This window comes from Nycticebus coucang, chromosome 17, assembly GCF_027406575.1.
Source record: "Nycticebus coucang isolate mNycCou1 chromosome 17, mNycCou1.pri, whole genome shotgun sequence".
Taxonomy (NCBI): domain Eukaryota; kingdom Metazoa; phylum Chordata; class Mammalia; order Primates; family Lorisidae; genus Nycticebus; species Nycticebus coucang.
Window position 1 is genome coordinate 36,467,024 of NC_069796.1, and position 24,203 is coordinate 36,491,226.

General features: G+C 38.9%; 2 protein-coding genes across 12 annotated transcripts in view; one reads left to right on the top strand and one right to left on the bottom strand.

The window, feature by feature from the left end:
• Window positions 1–1,891, top strand: part of PKD2L2 (polycystin 2 like 2, transient receptor potential cation channel) — an 82,832-nt gene extending 80,941 nt beyond the window's left edge. For all 3 annotated transcript variants that reach the window (XM_053566068.1, XM_053566070.1, XM_053566069.1), the window contains 2 exons: window positions 216–337; window positions 771–1,891. In XM_053566068.1, the coding sequence (XP_053422043.1) occupies window positions 216–337; window positions 771–867 (219 nt within the window). In that variant the 3' untranslated portion in view covers window positions 868–1,891. The remainder of the gene's footprint in view (window positions 1–215; window positions 338–770) is intronic.
• Window positions 1,892–2,046: 155 nt separating this feature from the next.
• The window catches only part of FAM13B (family with sequence similarity 13 member B), a 124,443-nt gene continuing 102,286 nt past the window's right edge, over window positions 2,047–24,203 (bottom strand). For all 9 annotated transcript variants that reach the window (XM_053566054.1, XM_053566055.1, XM_053566060.1 and 6 more), the window contains 6 exons: window positions 21,983–22,066; window positions 21,655–21,750; window positions 8,408–8,491; window positions 8,154–8,317; window positions 6,446–6,547; window positions 2,047–4,380 (listed from right to left, as the gene is read on the bottom strand). In XM_053566054.1, coding sequence (XP_053422029.1) covers window positions 4,257–4,380; window positions 6,446–6,547; window positions 8,154–8,317; window positions 8,408–8,491; window positions 21,655–21,750; window positions 21,983–22,066 — 654 coding nt within the window. In that variant the 3' untranslated portion in view covers window positions 2,047–4,256. The remainder of the gene's footprint in view (window positions 4,381–6,445; window positions 6,548–8,153; window positions 8,318–8,407; window positions 8,492–21,654; window positions 21,751–21,982; window positions 22,067–24,203) is intronic.

Sequence of the window (24,203 nt, forward strand, 5' to 3'; positions counted from 1 at the left end):
ATGCTAAACAGCTCTTAGACTAATCAAATGCTCTGAAATGACTTTGCACAGACCTAAAACCTAGGTAGGACAAAATGTCAGTGGGGCTCAAATCTGAGACCTAGAGAGTACAGAATAGTTTAAGATCCTCAACCCTGTGATGCTTATGTGCAAAAGACTTGGAATAGAGAACTAAAGACTACAGCCTATACTTTACTTGTCCTCTAACTTGACAGGAGATTCAAAGGGCAGAGAAGATGAAAAAATGGAAAGATAGGCTTGAGAAAAAGTATTATTCTACAGAAATTGAAGAAGACTACCAAGACTACCAGGCTGTCACTCAACAAGAATTCCGAGAGTAAGCACTTGTTCTATCTAGGGAATTACGGGATGTCACAGTATGGGGATTGAGGACATGAGTCACAGACATTATTTTCCTGAACCCACAACCGGCTTATTCTGTTGAGATGCCATTTTAAGAAATTTTCTACCCAATTTTAAAAATAAATCACATTAACTCCATTTGCTTAAAAAGCAAGAGATCATTTCTTTTATCCCACATCTCTAAGTAATAGGAACTGCCATTTATATTTGATATGCACATCAGATACTGTTCTCCAGACACCTTGAGAAGATTACATCTGTAACTGGTCAAACAAGGTGTGTTTTAGGAGCTTACAAGACTATCTTCTCACTCAAAGCATTTCACAATGGGTACTGATAACCTGCTATCTCTTTATACATGAAAGTATATTACTGAATCAGTTGCTGTCTCCTAAATTATCTTCTAGACTCTTTTTGTATGCTGTGGAGCTGGAAAAAGAATTACATTACATCAATTTGAAATTAAACCGAGTGATGAGAAAACTTTCAGCTCTACAATACTGAGAAGAGAAGGTAAGAATCTGTGATATAATCATTGATCATTTCTAACAAAGACTTACTTATTCATGTATCATTTCTTAAACTTGTATCCATTTCAGGCACACTTTAAAAGCACTCAACTACCTATCAAACTACCCTCACTTATACATGTAGTAATCATACAATTTCCAGGAATTAAGTGTCCCTAATTATACAATGAGACCCACTGTACAATCCACGTGTATTACAATACTCCTCCAATATACATACACTGGCTTACACACAAAAGATTTTAGAATGATTTTATTATTAAATTTTAGGAATGTGAAGGAAAGTATAAAATAATGCTTATGGGGCAGGTCTCTTAACAGTTCAACAGGGTAAGCAAGAAAATTTTCTTACGGCTATGGAGTATAAGAGTTAGAGTTTTCAAGTGCCTCATGTACCACGTTCTGATTTCCTTTGGCCCAAGTAAAATAATTTCCCTCCATTCTTAACAATGTGAAGTCTCCTGAAAAAGTCAAAATGTGGAACCAACTCCCCAACTACCTACAGAAATTTTGCAATTATCTTCAAACTTGAAATTCACCTAGGCAATCTGAAGTTACTTCCCATGAATAAAATAAAGAGCAGGTAGGTGTATTAGCTTCACAACAAGTTATGTCTGGAAAGTCTAAGAGCCCTGTTGGGATGGTTGGGAAGTCTTAAAACTTGAAGAGAAAATCCTCTAATTTTTCTAGGCTACACAGACCCCCTAGAACAGCCATATATCCTCTTAGCCCAAGCACCATCACTTGACTATAGCATAAAACTTCCACACTGGTGCTCAACAGTCCCTGGATTTTAAAATTTGAATAAAAATAAAAATATTCAAATTCAGACCAAGCTATTCTCTTAAAAGACTGTACATCACATCTTCTTAATAGAGAATTCACTACAACAAGAAATGCTAACTATTCTTTCTGTAGCTTCTACTTTGAAATCCACAAAAGAATCAACAACATGCCTGCTCCCTACCTTACCACGTCCCACAGCTATAACCAGCCAATTAGTTGAGTAATTCTGTTGTCCCCTAACATGGTTCCTAGGCGGGGTAATTCAAACAAAGGCTAAAAAAACATAAGGGTGAGTGAGGGAACACTTAAGGTCTATATTTTTTCTTTTTAACATCTACTGGAAAAACAAACATACATTTACAATGACTTAGAACATTCAAGTTCTTTTATTACAAAAGCCTGTACAATGAAATGCCAGACATAGCAATGCAATTATACTGGTAGACATATATATATATTACTTGTATATAGAGTTTTTATTTGTACCAAAGTAAAACTATCACAAACCAGCTAATTCTACCACCTACTACTTATGACATACCATACCGTCACATAGCATAAGTGCTGCCATGCCACTACTATCTACTCTATTTGCAGTCAAACATTAACACTGAATAACATCATGAAGCAGCTGTTAATTCTAAAATGAAACCAATCAGGCCACTGACTTATAAAAATATGGTCCTCATATAGATTTAGCATTATAAAGAAGGAATATATTATTTAAAACATTTAAATAGTGCATATGGACTTTTTGCATGTGGTATATAAAATAAAACATTCATATAAAATATACAGTGCACATAAAATTAGATGTTTGGATACACTCCTGCCTGGAGAATAAAAGATATTAACTGAAATGTACACTGCATGACGGATTCAAATCAAAGTGATATGTCTTATGGTGTTTTCAATTTTACTTTTCTAAGTATACATTATGGATAGACAACATAGTTGTATCAAAAGGAAACCACACAAAAAAGGGCTGGATTTAGTGCTTTTTTTTTATTCCCCAATTATACATTCACTACTAGATTTTCCCTCCCCTCAAAAAAAGCATTGCACACACAGGTGAAATGTGAAGTACTAGAGTCACTATTTAATAACAAGCTACTTCATGTGCTTAGTATGTAATAGTGCCAGAAGTCTGAGGTTCATGCTTCCCTCATCCTTAAAGGATGTTGCAAATTTCCATCTTTATATGGAAAACTTTGTTATAGTATTAGTTAAGAAAACCATGCATGAGTCACTGCATGCAAAACATGGGCATAGGTCAAAGTGAGACAGTTATCAATCCAGAAAAGCACCAGGAAAAAAAAATTAACATTAAGTCTGACCCAAATCTGCTATTATATTGTTAGCACAAAAGAAGTCACCATTCTGTAAAAATAATTAGCAGAATGATACCAGGAGAATACCTGAAGAAAAGCCATGCAAAGCCAAAGGAAAAAAGATATGCTAAGAGTATATGACAAGGGGCATACCACTACACACCTATAAATAGCTGCTTTAAACAGCATGTGATTGAGCAAAAGGTGGTTCCTTCAGAGGGTGTTTTTTGTATGGATTTTGCTGATTAAAAGTAGGGGGAAGAGATGCAACCTTCTAAAGGTATGTAAAAATGCAGTGGTATAGCCCTTGTTAAGAATAGATTTGCTTTAGGCAAAATGATTATTTTGCCAGTTTAGGCCCATCTATTGAACACACAAATCTGAGCACCATCAGAGTTCCTACATACTGACATGGCTATTTTCTCACATTATGTGGAAGGGGGGCAGGGGCTTGCACAGGATCTGCTCCAGACAAATCACATCATCACCAGCTGATAAGCAGTAACTTAGGAAACAAAGAATAACTGAAGTCCCATAGGCAGCATGTGATATGATTCAGTTCTGTGTATGATGTATAGTATGTATTTTCAATATAACAAGGTCACTTTTTGGTCTACCCACTGTTATCTTCATCCAGGAGCTGTGTGACCACTGAATTGCAATATCTTGCTAGCATACTACCTGCAAGGTGTCACTTTGGGAATTAAACAGAAAGATGTTCCACAGTAGGACTTGAAATTTCAGTTTGATTTTGGTTTTCTAGGAAAACATAGAACATAGTTCCATATGTGCACTTTTATAGGCTTTTCTTTCAAATTTTCAGTCATTCTGTAAGAAAAGGCAACCGAAGAAATTCAGTGTGAAGATATTCCTCTCAATTTTCTTCAGTAATGAAAAACAAAAAGTTGGTAATAACAAAAAGCTTGTATTTCCAAAGTTCTTGAAGTTGAAAGGATAAAATCCTAGTCTTTTGCTAAAAGGATGTATTTGTAGTAAAAAACAATCAAGGAAACTGTATGTTAGCTAAAGGTGTAGAGGACGGTCTGTGGTTAATAGGCAACATCACTTAACAATGCCTAGCGAGGGCCCATTACCCTCCCATCATTTGTTTAGTGGCATCACAACCAAGTATAAAATGAGATTCTCTGAGTGCCTGACAAAATGAATGAGTACCAGCCAAATACACACGATGATAGCTTCAAGAAATACAACTGACTTTATGATATGAATTCTCAAGGAGCACACTTTATATGGATTTTGAAGAATCTTGTTTGCTTATAAGAACTTCAAGAAGCCTAAGCTTGGCTTTTATTTTCTTATACTCCCTGTACTCCTCAAGCACTGGAACACGATCCTCTTTCTGAGCATTCCTAGGGAAGAAAATAAAATCTGTGATGTTCTAGATTATCATTTGGAAAATACAGACCCAGAATTCTCCTAATATGAGACATAATGTTACTAAATAAAAGTTCAAATAAAAAGTTTCTCCATAAGCAAAAAGGTTATTGAACTCATTCTCTAATTCTCCCTTCCCAAGAAACATTCCTAAAATGCTTCTATTTTTGATGGATTTCTCTACTGATTAAATGATGCTATTACTTCTTATCAAAGATCAGTATAAGTGACTGGAGGTAACCATATTTTAATAAGGTATCTATTGCTACACTCTGCCAGGTCTGTGAGTATGTATTAAGTGCTGTAAGGCTACACTGAGTGATTTCATAAATTTAGTTAACCGTAGCCCCAGTAAAGAAAGAGGTAAAGTAAACCACCTTACCTGCAACAAAAAAGTAGTTTACTATCCTAACTTTATATTAATGATCCCATGCAATTAAGTTGAATCACTAGCTAAAGCATCAAACTATCCCAAGTATAATTATAAACGAAATTTTCTTCAGTAATATAAAGAAAGAAAGAGAAGGCACTTGGGAAAATGCATTCCTGAACTTCAAATTTTCTTAACTATATATGCCAGCCTATACAGGAGACTCACAAAGCAGAGGGCATTTAGAGTAAACACTTTTTTCTTTTTTTAGAGACAGAGTCTCATTTTATCACCCTCAGGAGAGTGCCACTGCATCACAGCTTACAGCAACTGCCAACTCCTGGGTTTAGGCAATTCTCTTGCCTCAGCCTCCCGAGTAGCTGGGACTACAGGCACCCGCCACAATGCCCGGGAGTAAACACATTCTGAAATTTATAATATTAGCTATCAGCTTGGTTAAGACTACCCAATTGTTGGCTCAGAGCCCGGAGCTCAGTGAGTAGGGCACCAGCCACATACACTGCAGGTGGTGGGTTCGAAACCTGCCTAGGCCTGCTAAATAACAATGATAACTGTAACAAAAAATAGCCGGGCATTGTGGCGGGCACCTGTAGTCCCAGCTACGGGGGCTGAGGCAAGAGAACTGCTTAAGCCCAAGAGTTTGAGATTTCTGTGAGCTGTGACATCACAGCACTCTACTGAGGGCAACATAGTGACACTCTGTCTCAAAAAAAAAAAAAAAAGACTATCCAGTTACTTGGAAAAACATTTTTTTAGCCTGAGATAATTTAATCCTTATTTCTGGCCACCATCTGAATTAGAATCTATTTTTCTGAGTTTTTGTTGTTGTTGTTTGTTTCTGAGACAGTCTCACTTTGTCACCCCTGAGTAGAGTGCCGTAGCATCATAGCTCACAGCAACCTCAGACTCTTAGGCTCAAATGATTCTCTTGCCTCAGCCTCGCGAGTAGCCAGGACTACAGGCACCTGCCACAACACCCGGCCATTTTAGAGGTGGGGTCTTGCTCTTGCTCAGGCTGATCATGAACCAGTGAGCTCAAGCAATCCACCCACCTCAGCCTCCCAGAATGCTAGGATTACAGGTGTGAGCCACTGTACCTGGCCTCATTTTTCCTTATTCTTCTGAGTTTTAAAAGACCACTCAGGGTCAATGTGCATTTCTCAGCTAGTTAAAGGCACATTCCACATTATTATAGGAGCCACATGACTGCCACACTGTCACATCCCTTGGAAATGGGCAACCTGGAATGACTTAACAGGCAGCCTAAACACAATGGTCTTAACATGAAAATTAAAAATCCAAACTAGTTGAGGATACTACTCTTCTTATGGGACCCTTTCAAAAATGAGAAAAATCTCATTTCATAACCACTTCTAGAAGGGTAATGATACAGAATTAAAGAATATAAAATCACTGCAACACAACCAAGGCTCTCTAGGATAATAGGGGAAAATTATCAGATGTTTACACCAGCTCTGATTTTTCCCTGCCATTAATAGCAGGGCTTCAGAGCATAAAGGAATGTTTTAAAATTATTTCCAATGCTAACATCTTCTATGCACAATTTCTTTCTAATCTCATATATTCTACTATTTAATGTATGGGCACTTATGAGTTACAGGAGAAAGATGATTTCATTATCAACAAACCTTCCATTTTGTTGATAAAATGCTTCTTCAAATTCCCGTAATGTTTTACGTAGTTTCTTTTTTTCAGCTCTGGCTTTCCATAGTTGTTCCAGTAATTCAGGCCTAAAATTAAAATTGAAGAAAAGCATGACTGTACACAGCTATGATTTAATAAAAGAAAAAAAAAAGAATGACAAGACCAAAGGCCTTTCACAAAGACTCCAAAAAAAAGAAAAAAAGAAAAAGAAAAGTATGACTGAAAGGCAAGGTTGATTATATTCTTTTTTCTTTTCTTTTTTTAAGAGACAGTTTCACTCCGTTGCCCTCCGTGGAGTGCTGTGGTATCACAGCTCACAGCAACCTCCAACTCTTGGGCTTAGGAGATTCTGCTGCCTCAGCCTCCCAGTAGCTGGGACTACAGGCACCTGCCACAACACTCGGCTATTTCTTGTTGCAGTTTGGCCGGGGCCGAGTTTGAACCCACCACCCTCATTATGTGGGGCCGGGGCCCTATCACTGAGCCACAGGTGCCGCCCAGGCTGATTATATTCTTAGCAGTAGTTCCAGCCCTGGCTGCAAATTAAAATCAGCTGGGAACCTTTAGCACTTACCAGTGCCTAAGCTCTACCCCCAAACCAATTAAATCAGAACAGGTGAAGGTAGGGCTCAGCATTAGTACTTAGTCCCAGCTACTCAGGGGGCTGAGGCAAGAGGATTGCTCAAGCCTAAGAGTTTGAGGTTACTATGAACTATGATGCCGTGGCTGTGTACTCAGGGTGACAAAGTGAGACTCTGTCTCAAAAAAAAAAGCTAACAAACTCTCAAGAGTTTATAAAAGAAACTTATAGGGTGGGCGTGGTGCTCACGCTTATAGTCCCAGCACTGTGCAAGGCTGAGGCAGGTGGATTGCCTGAGCTCAGAGGTTCGAGACCAGTATGACCAGCAGTGAGCCAGAGTAAGACCTTGTCTCTGCTAACATCAAAAACAGCCAGACATTGTGATGGGCGTCTGTAATCCCAGCTACTGGGGAGGCAACGGGACAGAACATCACCAGAGGAAGAAGAAAATGAACAAAAAAAAAAAGAGTACTTCAAAGGAAGAAGAATGAACAAGCAAGCTGAAATTAAAAAAAAAAAAAAAACTTATAAAAGAAAACTAACAAACTCTCAACTGGTTCCTGTACTTTTCAAATATAAGGTTGTTTTATTTTTAACTTTTGAAATATACTGTTTAACAAAGACAGTGTGTAGACCACATTACTTTGTAAATCAAGGAGTGTATCCTTTAATTATTTTTTTTTTTTTTTTGAGACAGAGTCGCAAATCGGCAATCTGTCACCCAAATGCATAAACTATGTCACCCTTGGTAGAGTACTGTGGTGTCACAGCTCACAATAACCTCAAACTCTTGGGCTCAGGTGATTCTCTTGCCTCAGCCTCCCGAACAGCTGGGACTATAGGCACCCACCACAATGCTCAGCTATTTTAGACATGACGTCTCATTCTGGCTCAGGCTGGTCTCAAACTCGTGAGCTCAGGCAATCCACCTGCCTTGGCCTCCTAGAATGGTAGGATTATAGGCATGAGCTAATGCACCCAGTTGTCACTTAATTCTTGATGAATCTCTTGTATTAATCCCTCTAAGTGCACAATTATTTAACATCAAATTTCTTGACATATAAATTTTATTATATGAATAACAGACTAAAATCACAAACCAGCATACATACATGGAAGCTGCTCTAGTACTTGACAATCGGAGATCCAGAGCCAGTTTTTCTTGATTTTCTTCAACATCAGATTCTGAGTTTTCCAATGAAGAGTGCACCTGTACAGCAGTTTTCAAGATATCACTTAACTCAGAGGACAAACTAATACCATCTTCTTCTTCTTCCTAAAAAGACACCCAGAGAATCAAATGTGCTTTGACTTCCAATTTTTCCTTTAGGAAAGAAATCAGAGAATAATTTCTTTAAAGAATTACCTTGATTTCTTCGAAAAAATGTGCAGTTTCTCCTTCTATGATTGGCTGTAACATCTGACCCCTTCGCTTGGTAGATGGAGATCCCTGTAACAGTCAATAATATAAACAGCTTTACATTTTAAGTGTCCAAAGAAGCTTCACTTCATTATGTAACAAATTACTGAACTTTATTTTCAAATAAACATTTGCATTAAATACTTTTTGGAATTGCTTAATTTATTTTTGCTTATATTTTTCTATTTATTTGATAAATATCACATTTATCACAATAGTGATAAATGATAATTTATGTCTAGAAATGTCTAAAAGAACTCATTCAATAAACACTTTCAAAACTGTATATAATAAAAACATATACTTTAATTGGAAGCACTCATTTTTAAAAATAGCTGTCAGGGCAGTGACTGTGGCTCAGTGAGTAGGGCGCCAGCCCCATATACCCAGGGTGGAGGGTTCAAACTCAACCCAGCCAAACTGCAACAACAATAAAAAAAAAAAAATAGCTGGGCGTTGAGATGGGCGCCTACAGTCCCAGGTACTCGAGAGGCTGAGGTAAGAGAATCTCCTAACCCAAGAGGTAGAGGTTGCTGTGGGCTATGACGCTATGGCACTCTACCAAGGGCAACAAAGTGAGACTCTTGTCTCTAAAAATATATAAATAAATAAATAACTCTCAACATTTTTAGTCTGAGGACCCTTTTTAAAAAAAAAATAAAGGTTGGCTCGGAGCCCGTAGCACAGTGCTTATGGTGCCGGCTGTATACACCAAGGCTGGTGGGTTGGAATCCGGCCCACGCCAGCTAAAACAACTATGACAACTGCAACAAAAAATAGCCAGGCACTGTGGCAGGCACCTGTAGTCCCAGCTACTTGGGAGGCTGAGGCAAGAGAATCGCTTAAGGCCAAAGAGTTTGAGGTTGCTGTGAGCTGTGATGCCATGGCAGTCTACTGAGGGCGACATAGCGAGTCTCTATCTCAAAAAATAAAAACATAAAGGTTATTAAGATATAATTACATACCATAAAATCCACCCTTCTGAAATGTACAATTCAGTGGTTTTTAGTATATTACAAGAGTGGGCCACCATCAACACTAATTTTAGAACATTTCATCACCTCAAAAGAAATTCTGTGCCAATTAGCTGTCACTTGTACTTCTCTCCCTAGCTCTTGGCAAGCCATCATGTTAACATTCTGCCTCTATGGCCTTGCCTATTATAAGTATTTCATATAAATGAGACCATATAATATGTGGACATTTTTGTTAGACTTCTTTAATTTAGCAGGTTTTTATTAGATCCTAACTGTATACATTACTGCATTTATGGGGTACAAAGTGCTGATTTTATATACAATTTGCAATCTTTCCATCAAACTGGTTAACATATTATTCAACTCACTTCTTTGTTCTTTAAACATTTATTCCCCACCATTATTTCACATGTACGCTTGCAATATGCACAGGTGAGGTCCCACAAATTATCCTCCCTCCACCTGTCTCCCACCTCCCTGACCTTCCCTTTCTTTCCTTCTTTTGGGCTTTAATTGTGTTTTATCTTTCATATGGAAGTGTGGGTAGTTATACACTGATTTCATAATAGTATTGGGTACATTGGGTATTTTTTTTTCCATTCTTGATATACTTTACTAAGAAGAATATGATCCAGCTCCATCCATGTAAACATAGAAGAAGTAAAGTCTCCATCTTTTATGGCTGCATAATATTCCATGCTATACATATACCACTATTTGTTAATCCATTGATAGGTCAATGGGCACTTGGGCTACTTCCATGTCTTGCCTCTTATGAATTGGGCTGCAATAAACATTCTTGTGCAAATGCCTTTGTTGTAAAGCGATTTTTGGTCATCTGGATATACACCCAGTAGAGGAATTGCAGGATTGAAGGGCAGGTCTACTTTTAGTTCCCTAAGTGTTCTCCAAACTTCTTTCCAAAAGGGACGTATTAGTGTGCATTCCCACCAGCAGTGTAGAAGTGCTCCCTTCTCTCCACATCCACGCCAACATCTATAGTTTTGGGATTTTGTAATGTGGGCTAATCTTACTGGAGGTAGATGATATCACAAATGCTTTTGATTTGCATTTCTCTGATGATTAAAGTTGATAAGCATGGAGGGTGGAGCAAGATGGCGGCTGAGTAACAGCTTCCCTGCAACTGGGCATGTTGAGTCTGGGGAGATAAGACTCCAGGCATCTCTGGCTGGTGGGATCTGCCTAGAATCATACCTTTGAGGATACAGGGAGTCAGCAAGGGACTTCTGGACCCCAAGATGAAGGCAAAAACAGTGGAAAACTGGCTAGTGGTTGCGTGTGTTCCATCGACCTAACCCTGCCAGGAACCGGAAGTACAATCAGCAGTGAGACTGCAAACTGGAAAGGCCTTACCTGTGAACTGTTTCGGTGTTTTTGGACTTGGCACTCAGTTGAACTGCCTTGGGGAGAGCTTGAGCAGGAGTGCAGAGAACTTTGGGCACTGTCTAGGGCCCAAGACTGAGCCGCTGAGCAGGGCCGCAGGGAGCCATGTGAAGGAACTACCCTGACAAGCTCCGCCCTCAGGGTCTCAGAGCAAGATCAGGCGGGAGCTAGTAACCTAGTGACTGACCAGCCTAAAGGCAGGGACTGAGCTGCCTTACATCCTTAACCCTTAGGGGCAGAGTGAGACTGGTTTAGGCACACTGGAGCCTCCAGCTGTTGCCCTGGGTAGAGTGCTGTGGTGTCACAGCTCATAGCAACCTCAAACTCCTGGGCTTGGTGCTGCCCAGACCTCTATAAGAGCTGTGCTGTGACACCCAACCAGCGATCCATGCCCGCCAGGCTTCCACATGCCCTGACCAAAAACTGCGGGAGCGCACAACCCTGCGTCCTCCCTCCTGTATCCTGCCTGCCTCCACACTGGCCTGCTCGTCTGGCCATGGATACTGATAGCCGCGTGCCCTCTGAGCCTTCCTTGCCTCTGCACAGAGCCCTTCTCCTGGCCAGAGATGCTGGAGCCTTGGGTGCTCTGTGCCAAAGTCACTGAGTGCCAGGCACTCCCGCCCTGTTGCTGGATCCGGGTGTGTCACACTCTGGAGCTGCTTCCACAACCAGAACTCCCTAGCTGGGTCAGTCCCATAGGAACTACACAGGGTCACTCCCTACAAAGATCCAGCAACAATAGAGTGATCCCGCTGGGGCCTAACCTTGGAGAGACACCTCCCCAGCTTTGAGGACGGCCAGAGGCAACGGTAAAAAAACAATCATGAGGCGAAATCAACAAAAAAATTCTGGCAATATGAATAATCAGAGTAGATCAACTCCCCCAAGGATCAATGGGCAGACAAGATCTCACGCACAAACAAATAGCTGAGATGTCAGAAATCGAATTCAGAATCTGCACAGCAAATAAGATCGAATTAGAATTCCAAGCAGTAACCCAAAAGATATTTCAAGAATTCAACGAATTCAAAGACCAAATGACGAAAGATTTTGACATATTGAGACAAGAAGTTGCAGCCCTCAAAGATCTGAGAAACACAGTAGACTCCCTCAGTAACAGAATGGAACAAGCAGAAGAAAGGATTTCTGACCTTGAAGACAAAGCTTTCGAACGCTCCCAAACTCTCAAAGAGGAAGAGAAATGGAGAGCAAAAACAGATCACTCTCTCAGAGAGCTCTGGGATAATTCGAAGAAAACCAACATTCATCTTATACGGATCCCCAAAAATGACGAAGTGCCTTCACAAGGCACCGAGTCTCTTCTCCATGAGATTATGAAGGAGAACTTTCCAGACATGCCAAGAGATTCTGAAATTCAGATAGCAGACAGTTTCAGAACTCCAGCATGACTCAACCCAAATAAGATATCCCCCAGACAAATCATAATCAATTTCACTAAAGTTAATATGAAGGAGAAAATTCTGAAAGCAGCCAGACAAAAGAAAACCATTAACTACAAGGGGAAGAATATTAGAATAACTGCAGATCTCTCTGCTGAAACCTTTCAACCTAGAAGAGAATGGTCATCGACTTTTAATCTCCTAAAACAAAATAACTTTCAACCAAGGATCCTGTACCCAGCTAAACTGAGTTTCATTTATGACAGAGAAATTAAATATTTCAGTGACATTCACATGTTGAAGAAGTTTGCCATAACTAAACCAGCTCCCCAGGATATTCTTAGAACTATCCTCCATAAAGACCAGCGTACTCCTCCACCACCAAAGTAAACCCTCCCAGAAAATGTTGATCAAATTCCAACTTCCAAAGTTGCAAAAGGATTAAAAATGTCCACCGGACACTCGAAAGGCTTATCAATATTATCAATTAATGTGAATGGTTTAAACTGTTCTCTAAAAAGGCACAGGTTGGCTGACTGGATACAAAAAAATCAAGCCAGATATCTGCGGCATACAAGAATCGCATCTTATATTAAAAGACAAATATAGAATCAAGGTGAAGGGATGGTCATCTATACCCCAGGCAAATAGAAAGCAGAAAAAAGCAGGCATTGCTATCCTATTCGCAGATGCAATTGGCTTTAAACCAACCGAAATAAGGAAGGATAAGAATGGACACTTCATCTTTGTTAAAGGTAATACTCAATATGATGAGATCTCAATTATTAATATTTATGCACCCAACCAGAACGCAACTCAATTTGTACGAGAAACTCTAACAGACATAAGCAACTTGATTTCCTCCAGTAGTAGTTGGAGATTTTAACACCCCTTTAGCAGTGCTGGATAGATCCTCCAAAAAGAAGCTAACCAAAGAAATTTCAGATCTAAATTCAACCATTCAACACCTGGACTAAACTCAACCATTCAACATCTACAGAACATATCATCCCAACAAAACTGAATACACAGTCTTCTCATAAGCCCATGGAACATACTCCAAAATCGACCACATCCTAGGCCACAAATCTAACCTCAGCAAATTCAAAAAAATAGAAATTTTTTGTTAAAGGTAATACTTCATATTTGTTAAAGGTAATACTCAATACTGAGAAGATGCAAGGAAAAAAAATTCCTTGCATCTTCTCAGACCATCATGGAATAAAGCTGAACTCAATAACAACAGGAACCTGCATACCCATACAAAAACATGGAAGCTAAACAACCTTATGCTGAAGGATAGATGGGTTATAGACGAGATTAAGAAGGAAATCACCAAAATTTTGGAACAAAACAACAATCAAGAAACGAATTACCAGAACCTCTGGGATACTGCAAAGGCAGTCCTAAGAGGGAAATTTGTAGCACTGCAAGCCTTCCTCAAGAAAACAAAAAGAGAGGAAGTTAATAACTTAATGGGACATATCAAGCAACTGGAGTTGAAGAACACTCCAACCCCAAACCCAGCAGAAGAAAAGAAATAACTAAAACAGGAGAACTAAACGAAATTGAAAACAAAAGAATTATACAATAGATCAATAAATCCAAAAGTTGATTTTTTGAAAAGATCAATAAAATAGATAAACCTTTGGCCAACCTAACCAGGAAAAAAAAGAGTAACATATTTAATTTCATTAATCAGAAATGCTAACGATGAAATAACAATAGACCCCTCAGAAATTCAAAAAATCCTTAACGAATACTACAAGAAACTCTACTCTCAGAAATATGAAAATCTGAAAGAAATCGACCAATACCTGGAAGTACGCCACCTACCAAGACTTAGCCAGAATGAAGTGGAAATGTTGAACAGGCCTATATCTTCTGAAATAGCATCAACCATACAAAATCTCCCCTAAAAAGGAAAGCCCAGGACCAGATGGCTTTACGACAGAATTCTACCAAACCTTTAAAGAAGAACTAGTAACTATACTACTAAACTTCTTCCAAAATATAGAAAAAGAAGGAATATTACCCAACATATTCTATGAAGCAAACATCACCTTGATCCCCAAACCAGGGAAAGACTCAACAAGAAAAGAATAGACCAATATCACTAATGAATATTGATGCTAAAATACTCAATAAGATCCTAACAAACAGAATCCAACAACACATCAAAAAAATTATGCACCACAACCAAGTGGGATTTATCCCAGGGTCTCAAGGCTGGTTCAATATACGTAAATTTATAAATGTAACTCAGCACATAAACAAACTAAAAAATAAAGACCATATGATTCTTTCAATTGATGCAGAAACAGCTTTTGATAATATCCAGCATCCCTTCATGATCAGAACACTTAAGAAAATTGGTATATAGCCGGGCGTTGTGGCGGGCGCCTGTAGTCCCAGCTACTCGGGAGGCTGAGGCAGAAGAATCGCCTAAGCTCAGGAGTTGGAGGTTGCCGTGAGCTGTGTGATGCCACAGCACTCTACCAAGGGCGGTATAGTGAGACTCTATCTCTACAAAAAAAAAAAGAAAATTGGTATAGAAGGGACATTTCTTAAACTAATAGAGGCCATCTACAGCAAACCCGCAGCCAATATCGTATTGAAAGGAGTTAAATTGACATCATTTCCATTTAGATCAGGAACCAGGCAAGGTTGCCCATTGTCTCTATTGCTCTTTAACATTGCAATGGAAGTTTCACCCATTGCAATTAGGGAAGAAAAGGTGATCAAGGGTATCCACATAGGGTCAGAAGAGATCAAACTTTCACTCTTCGCAGATGATATGATCACGTATCTGGAAAACACTAGGGATTCTACTACAAAACTTTTAGAAGTGATCAAGGAATACAGCAATGTCTCAGGCTACAAAATCAACACCCATAAATCTGTAGCCTTTAGCCTTTATATATACCAACAATAACCAAGTTGAAAAAACAGTCAAGGACTCTATTCCTTTCACAGTAGTGCCAAGAAGATGAAATATTTGGGAGTATACCTAACAAAGGACGTGAAAGATCTCTACAAAGAGAACTATGAAACTTTAAGAAAAGAAATAGCTGAAGATGTTAACAAATGGAAAAACATACCATGCTCATGGCTGGAAAGAATCAACATTGTTAAAATGTCTAAACTACCCAAAGCAATATATAATTTTAATGCAATTCCTATTAAAGCTCCATTGTCATATTTTAAAGATCTTGAAAAAATAATACTTCGTTTTATATGGAATCAGAAAAAACCTCGAATAGCCAAAACATTACTCAGCAATAAAAACAAAGCTGGAGGAATCATGCTACCAGACCTGAGACTGTACTATAAATCGATAGTGATCAAAACAGCATGGTACTGCGCAAAAACAGAGAAGTAGATGTCTGGAACAGAAAAGAGAACCAAGAGGTGAATCCAGCTACTTACCGTTATTTGATCTTTGACAAGTCAATTAGAAACATTCAGTGGGGAAAAAGATTCCCTATATAACAAATGGTGCTGTGTGAACTGGCTGGCAACCTGTAGAAGATTGAAACTGGACCCACACCTTTCACACATTAACTAAGATAGACTCTCACTGGATAAAAGATTTAAACTTAAGACATGAAACTATAAAAACACTTGAAGAAAGTGCAGGGAAAACTCTTGAAGGAATCGGCCTGGGTGAATATTTTATGAGGAGGACTCCCCAGGCAATTGAAGCAGTATCAAAAATACACTACTGGGACCTGATCAAACTAAAAAAGCTTCTGCACAGCCAAGAACATGGTAAGTAAAGCAAGCAGACAGCCCTCAGAATGGGAGAAAATATTTGCAGGTTATACCTCTGATAAAGGTCTAATAACCAGAATCCACAGAGAACTCAAACGTATTAGCAAGAAAAGAACACGTGACCCCAAGTCAGGGTGGGCAAAGGACTTGAAGAGAAACTTCTCTAAAGAAGACAGATGCACGATCTATAAACACATGAGAAAAAGCTCATCATCCTTAATCATCAGAGAAATACAAATCAAAACTACTTTGAGATACCACCTAACCCCAGTAAGAGTAGCCCAAAACCAGAGATGTTGGCATGGATGTGGAGAAAAGGGCACACTTCTACACTGCTGGTGGGAATACACACTAATCCGTTCCTTCTGGAAGGATGTTTGGAGAATGCTTAGAGACCTAAAAATAGACCTGCCATTCGATCCTATAATTCCTTTACTAGGTTTATACCCAGAAAACCAAAAATCACAACATAACAAAGACATCTGTACCAGAATGTTTATTGCAGCCCAATTCATAATTGCTAAGTCATGGAAAAAGCCCAAGTGCCCATTGATCCACGAATGGACTAGCAAATTGTGGTACGTGTATAACATGGAATATTATGCAGCCTTAAAGAAAGATGGAGAGGGCGGCGCCTGTGGCTCAGTGAGTAGGGCGCCAGCCCCATATGCCGAGGGTGGCGGGTTCAAACCCAGCCCCGGCCAAACTGCAACAAAAAAATAGCCGGGCGTTGTGGCGGGCGCCTGTAGTCCCAGCTGCTCGGGAGGCTGAGGCAAGAGAATCGTGTAAGCCTGAGTTAGAGGTTGCTGTGAGCCTTGTGACGCCACGGCACTCTACCCGAGGGCGGTACAGTGAGACTCTGTCTCTACAAAAAAAAAAAAAAAAAAAAAAAGAAAGATGGAGACTTTACCTCTTTCATGTTTACATGGATGGAGCTGGAACATATTCTTCTTAGTAAAGTATCTCAGGAATGGAAGAAAAAGTTATCCAATGTACTCAGGTCTACTATGAAGCTAAATTATAGCTTTTACATGAAGGCTATAACCCAACTATAGCACAAGACTATGGGCAAAGGGCCAACAAGGAAGGGGAAGGGAGGGGGGAGGTTATGCTGGAGGGAGGGTAATGGGTGGGGCCACACCTAGGGTACATCTTAGAATGGGTACAGGTGAAACTTACTAAATGCAGAATACGAATGCCTACATACAGTAACTAAGAAAATGCCATGAAGGCTACGTTGAACAGTTTGATGAGAATATTTCAGATTGTGTATGAAACCAGCACATTGTACCCTTTGACTGCACAGATGTAGACAGCTATGATTTAACAATAAAAATAAATAAATAAATAGTTGATAAGCATTTTTTCATGCGTCCGTAGGCCATGCACCTGTCTTCTGCAGAGAAACTTCTGTTCAAATCCCTTTCCCACAATGAAATGAAATCACTTGTTCTTTTCTTATTAAGTTTGAGTTCTCTGTGGATTCTGGTTATCAAACCTTTGTCAGAAACATAACCTGAAAATATCCTCTCCCATTCTGAGGGCTGTCTGCTTGCTTTATTTACTGTTTTCTTGGCTGTGCAGAAACTTTATAGTTTGATCAGATCACAGTAATATATTTTTTAGTGTTGCTTCAATTACCTGGGGGGTGAGGGGGTCCTCCTTATAAAGTGTTCTCCCAGGCCAATTTCTTCAAGTGTTTCCCCTGTACTCTCTCCAAAAATCTTTATAGATTCATGTCTTAAGTTTATATCTTTTATCCAGTTAGAGTCAATTTTTGTTAATGGTGAGAGATGTGGGTCCAGGTTCAGTATTCCACAAATAATTCCATTTTTTTTAATTATTATTTTTTATTAAATCATAACTTTGTACATTGATGCATTTATGGGATTCAGGGTACTGCTTCGACATACAATGTGAAATGCTTACACTGAACTAAGTTAACACATCCATCACAATTGTACTCATTTCTTAATAGTTTTGAAATGTACCATTGCATCATGCACATTAGGTGAGATCCCCCCTAATACCCTACCTCCTCCCATATCCCCCCTCCCACCCTCCCCTCTCTTCCCGTCTACTTTCTGGACTATAGTTATGTTTTGCCATTCATATGTGTGTAGGTGATTATATATTGATGTCATAGTAGTATTGAATACATTGCATACTTTTTTTTCCATTCTTGAGATACTTTACTAAGAAGAATATGTTCCAGCTCCAGCCAGGTAAACAGAAAAGATGTGAAGTCTCCATCTTTTTAATGGCTGCATAGTATTCCATGGTGTACATATACCACAATTTGTTAGTCCATTCATGGGTAGATGGGCACTTGGGCTGTTTCCATGTCTTGGCTATTATGAATTGGGCTGCAATAAACATTCTGGTGCAAAAGTCTTTGTTGTAAAATAATTTCTGATCATCTGGGTATGTATCTAGTAGAGGAACTGCAGGATCGAATGGCAGATCTACTTTTAGTTCCTCGAGTGTTCTCCAAACTTCTTTTCAAAAAGGTCATATTAGCTTGCATTCCCAACAGCAGTGCAGAAGTGTTCCCTTCTCTCCACATCCACGCCAACATCTGTAGTTTTGGGATTTTGTGATATGGGCTAATCTTACTGGAGTTAGATGTTATCTCAAAGTGGTTTTGATTTGCATTTCTCTGATGATTAAGGACGATGAGCATTTTTTCATGTGTTTGTAGGCCATGCGCCTATCTTCATCACAGAAGTTTCTGTTCAAGTCTTTTGCCCACATAGAAATGGGGTTATTCTTTTCTTATTGATTAGTTTGAATTCTCTGTAGATTCTAGTTATCAGACCTTTGTTGGAAGTATAACCTGCAAAAATCTTCTCCCATTATGAAGGTTGTCTGTTTGTTTTGCTTACTGTGCTCTTGGCTGTGCAAAAGCTTTTTAGTTTGATCAGATCCCCGTAATGTATTTTTGTTGTTGCTTTAATTGCCCAGGGGGGGTCCTCCTCATAAAATATTTTCCCAGGCCAATTTCTTCAAATGTTTTTCTTGCACTCTCTTCTGGTATTTTTATAGTTTCAGATCTTAAGTTTAAATCTTTTATCCAGTGAGAATCAATTTTTGTTAATGGTGAAAGGTGGGGGGTCCAGTTTCAGTCTTCTTCAGGTCACCAGCCAGTTCACCCATCACCATTTGTTAAATAGGGAGTCTTTCCCCCAATTTATGTTTTTGATAGGCTTGTCAAAGATCAAATGATGGTAAGCAGCTGGGTTCATCTTTTGGCTCTCTATGCTGTTCCATACATCTACCTCTCTATTTTTGTGCCAGTACCCTGTTGTTTTGATCACTATAGATTTATTTATAGTATAGCCTGAAGTCTAGTAGCATGATTCCTCCTGATTTGTTTTTGTTTCTGACTAATGTCTTGGCTATTCGAGGTTTTTTCTGATTCCATATGAAATGAAGTACTATTTTTTCCAAATCTTTATGACAGTGGTGATTTAATAGGGTTTGCATTAAATTTGTGTTCATTTAGCACATTTTTAAGTTCACACATGTTATAGCATATACATGTATCAGTATTTCATATGCTTTTATGGCTGAATAGTATTTCAGTGTATGAACATAACAATTTTACTTATCCATAAGGGGGTTGTTCTACATTCTAGCTGTTATGAAAAATACTACCATGAACATTGGTGTACAAGTTTTTGTATGGACATATACTTCCAATTCTGTTGGGTATTTACCTACAAGGGGAAATAGTGATTCACAGAGTAATCACCATTTCTATATTTAACCTTTTGAGGAACTGTCAAATAGCAGCTGCACCAGTTTATATTCCCACCAGCATCTCTACATTCTTATCTTTTTGATTATAGCCATACTAGTGGGTATAAAATAGTATCTCAGTGTGGTTTTTACTTGTATTTCCTTAATGATTAATGACATGGAACATCTTTTCACACCCTTATGAGTCATTTATATTATCTTCTCTGGAGAAATGTATATTCAAATTCTTTGCTTGTTTTTAAGTAGTTTATCTATTTTTGAGTTGTAAGCATTCTTTATATGTTTAGATTCAAGATTTCCCATTCTGTGGGTTGCTTTCATTTTCCTTTAAGAGTGTCCTTTGATGCACAGTTTTCAATTTTTATAATGTCCAGTTTTTTGTTGTTGTTGCTTGTGTTTTGGGGTATCATATCTAAAAAAAAAAATTCTCTAAGCCAAAGTCATGATTTACTCTTATGTTTTTCTAGGAGCTTTTATAGTTCTAGCTCTCACAATTAGGTCTATAACCCATTTTCTTTTCTGTTTTTTTTACACAGAGCCTCAAGTTGTCACCCTGGGTAGAGTGCCATGGCATCACAGCTCACAGTAACCTCCAACTCTTGGGCTCAAGCGATTCCCTTGCCTCTGCCTCCCAAGTAACTGGGACTACAGGTGCCCGCCAATGCCCGGCTATTTATTTTTGTTGTTTGTAGCCGTCATTGTTGTTTTGGGCTCAGGCTGGATTCGAACCCGCCAGCTCAGGTGTATGTGGCTGGTGCCTTAGCCGCTTGAGCCACAGTCACCCAGCCCTATAACCCATTTTCAGTTACTTTTCAGATATGGTGTAAGTTAAGGACCCAACTTCATTCTTTTGCACATAGATATCCAGTTGTCCTAGCATCAATTGTTGAAAAAATTATTTCCTGTCAAATTGCTTTGACTTAATTTTTAGATTCCAAATTTCTCTTTATAATAGTCATATTTAAGGATCCATAAAATACAGAAATGCTGGCTCAGCGCCCATAGCTCAGTGGTTAGGGCACTAGCCACATGTAGCAGGACTGGTGGGTTTGAACCAACTCTGGGCCTGCTAAACAACAATGACAACAACAATAAAATAGCCCATCGTTATGGCGCGCACCTATAGTCCCAGCTACTCAGGAGGCTGAGGCAAGAGAATTGTGTAAGCCCAAGAGTTTGAGTTTGCTATGTTACCACGGCACTCTACCAAGAGTGACACAGTGAGACTCTGTCTCAAAAAAAAAAAAAAAAAAAAAAAACTACACTATTAAGAAATTATGAAATGTGACATAAAATGTCAGGCAATTAAGGGATAAAATCTGTATAAAATGAACTGTCTTAAGTGACAATTTATAATATACAAAATTCATTGCTTAAAGAAGGCAAATTAAAAAAAAAGGTCAACTAAAAAAGAATCAGTTAATATAAGGGCTAAACAAAATGTGCTGAAAGACCAATGTGAACTTTCTAATGATGAGTAATTAGGTAGTCAATGCCTGCAGGAAGCCTCCATGTAAGTGACTACTACATAAAAATAACCTAAAAGCCACAGTAAACCATAAGCTCCATTGAATTAATTCCTAGGAAAAATGTAGAATGGGCTAATTATAATGGACAATACAACAAATTTATTGAGAGTCAAACTACCTGCTAATTTGGGGATAACACAATCTGCACTTACATATTAGTTTTCATTTTCCTTTAAAAATATACACAAAGATGAATAAAGCATTATTTTAATAACTTTTCCAACAAAAAAGATTAACTTATTTACTTTGGCTGTGTATTTCTCCAATATAACACCACAAATAATTTTTTAATTTGAGGAATACATCTTGGTATCTTTAACTGAATAATACGTGCTTGTTTTACTTACAAGGATAGGAGTGATGCTAGCTCTCGTCAGCATCTGCTTTACAAGCCTGTATCTATCATAGAGAGGTTTAACAATGTGTCTTTCTTCTCTGGTCACCTGCAGCAAGAAAAAAGGAAATTGCCTAGTTGTAAGAAATTTCTAAAGTATACAAAACATTAAACAACAACTTCCACCCCCAGTTTAAAATTTTATATTAACTAAGTAGGCAATCCCCCAAATTATAGAAAACAATGCTTTACAAAACAGCTCTGAAGAATGTGGGCCACAAAAAATGATTCATATTCTTTAAGATTAGAAAATAAAATCTTTTTAGTAAGAAAGACATTACCGGCCTTCCATGTTGACTTTCATAGTAAAGAAGACTTTTTTGGAGAGAAGTTTTCTCTTCAACCAAATGATCTTTGGTCATTTTCTGAAATAAAAACAAACAAAATCGTTGACACTGTAATTATTCTCCTCATTCCCATACGGTAAATAATTAGGTTGAAAGGACAGACCTTAACCAGTCTAGCCCAAACTAATTCATCCTTTGCTTATTGATTTGCAAACAAAAATTTTCAGTCTCTTATAGAATCTAGTCTTCTAATAAGTAGGTATCAACCCCCTTTGATAGTTATGACTTATATTTTTTTTTTTTTGTTTTTTTTTTTGTAGAGACAGAGTCTCACTTTATTGCCCTCGGTAGAGTGCCGTGGCCTCACACAGCTCACAGCAACCTCCAACTCATGGGCTTAAGCGATTCTCTTGCCTCAGCCTCCCGAGTAGCTGGGACTACAGGCGCCTGCCACAACGCCCGGCTATTTTTTGGTTTTTTGCAGTTTGGCCGGGGCTGGGTTTGAACCCGCCACCCTCGGTATATGGGGCCGGCGCCTTACCGACTGAGCCACAGGCGCCGCCCTGTTTTGTTTTTTTGAGATAGAGCCTCAAGCTGTCACCCTGGGTAGAGTGCCATGGCATCACAGCTCGCAGCAACCTCCAACTCCTGGGCTTAAGCGATTCTCTTGCCTCAGCCTCCCAAGTAGCTGGGACTACAGGCATCAGCCACAACGACTGGCTATTTTTTGGTTGCAGTTGTCGTTGTTTGGCAAGCCCGGGCTAAATTCGAACCCGCCACCTCTGGCGTATGTGGCTGGCACCTTAGCCACTTGAGCCACAGGCACTGAGCCAGATTTATATTTTATATGAATAAATTATGAACACTGGCTTAAATAAATTATTTAGCCTCTTTGTCCAATATCCCAATCTGTTAAATGGGTATACTTCATCCTACATCAAAGAGCTCTATGAGGACTAAATGAGTGAATATATGTAAGGCACACAATAAATATACATAATTGCCTGTTATTTTATTTAATGTTTCACATTTCATTAGCATTAAAACAACTGGGTACAGATTCACACCCCATACATACATCAACAGGTTTTATAATCCAGTATTTCTCCTCAATTATTAAGAAAATCTGGCTCGGCACCTGTAGCTCAAGTGGCTAAGACGCCAGCCACGTGTACCTGAGCTGGCAGGTTTGAATCCAGCCGCGGGCCCACCAAACAACAATGACAGCTGCAACCAAAATATAGCCGGGCATTGTGGCAGACGCCTGTAGTCCCAGCTACTTGGGAGGCGGAGGCAGGAGAATCGCTTTAGCCCAGGAGTTGGAGGTTGCTGTGAGCTGTGATGCCACAGCACTCCACCCAGGGAGACAGCTTGAGGCTCTGTCTCAAAAAAAAAAAAAAAGGAAATCTGGGTCAGGCACAGTGGCTCATGTCTCACTTTGAGGCAAGAGACACTGCTTGAGGCCAAGAGTTTGAGACTAGCTTGGGCAGCATAGGGAGACCTGAGTCTGCAAAAGTTTCTTTAAAAATGAGGTGGGGCATGATGGTACATGCTTCTAGTTTTAGCTACTTGCGATACTCAGGAGGCTGAGGCCAGAGGATTGCTCAAGTCCAGGAGTTATGGTGAGCCATGATGACACCACTCTATTCTAGTCTAAGCAACGCACCAAGACTGTATCTCCCCCAAACAAACAAGAAATCTAACTCAACACATTAATTTGTAACCTTAGACTTCTACCCTCAGTTTTTCTTTATCTGCATTGGCACATTCTTTATACTATCCAACTCCCTTCACATCTTTAAGTATTCTAAATGGAAGAATAAGCAGGATTTCCCAAATTTATTTGTCCACATTACCTTCCCATGTTTCATAGGATCACTTACTAGCATCTCAATGAGTCAATGTTCCACGGAATACCTATCAACACTAGACAAAATAAATGCCATACTTATTTTCAGACTTGTTAACTGTCTCTTACCAGAGTAGAATTAAAAAAATTCTACTGGATATCTTCCTATAACAAATATAATTTTAGATTATATAGATTCAGTAGAAGATAGCTAAGTATAGATTCTGTAAGTGACTGTGATTTCAATCTCAAGCTTGAACCTTAAACCTAGGACAAGGAATTTGGATTAAGCTAATCCAATCAAAATAGTTGGGGTAGGGGTAAGGGGTATTCTAACAAGAAACTGAAAATTGAAAAACAAAAAGG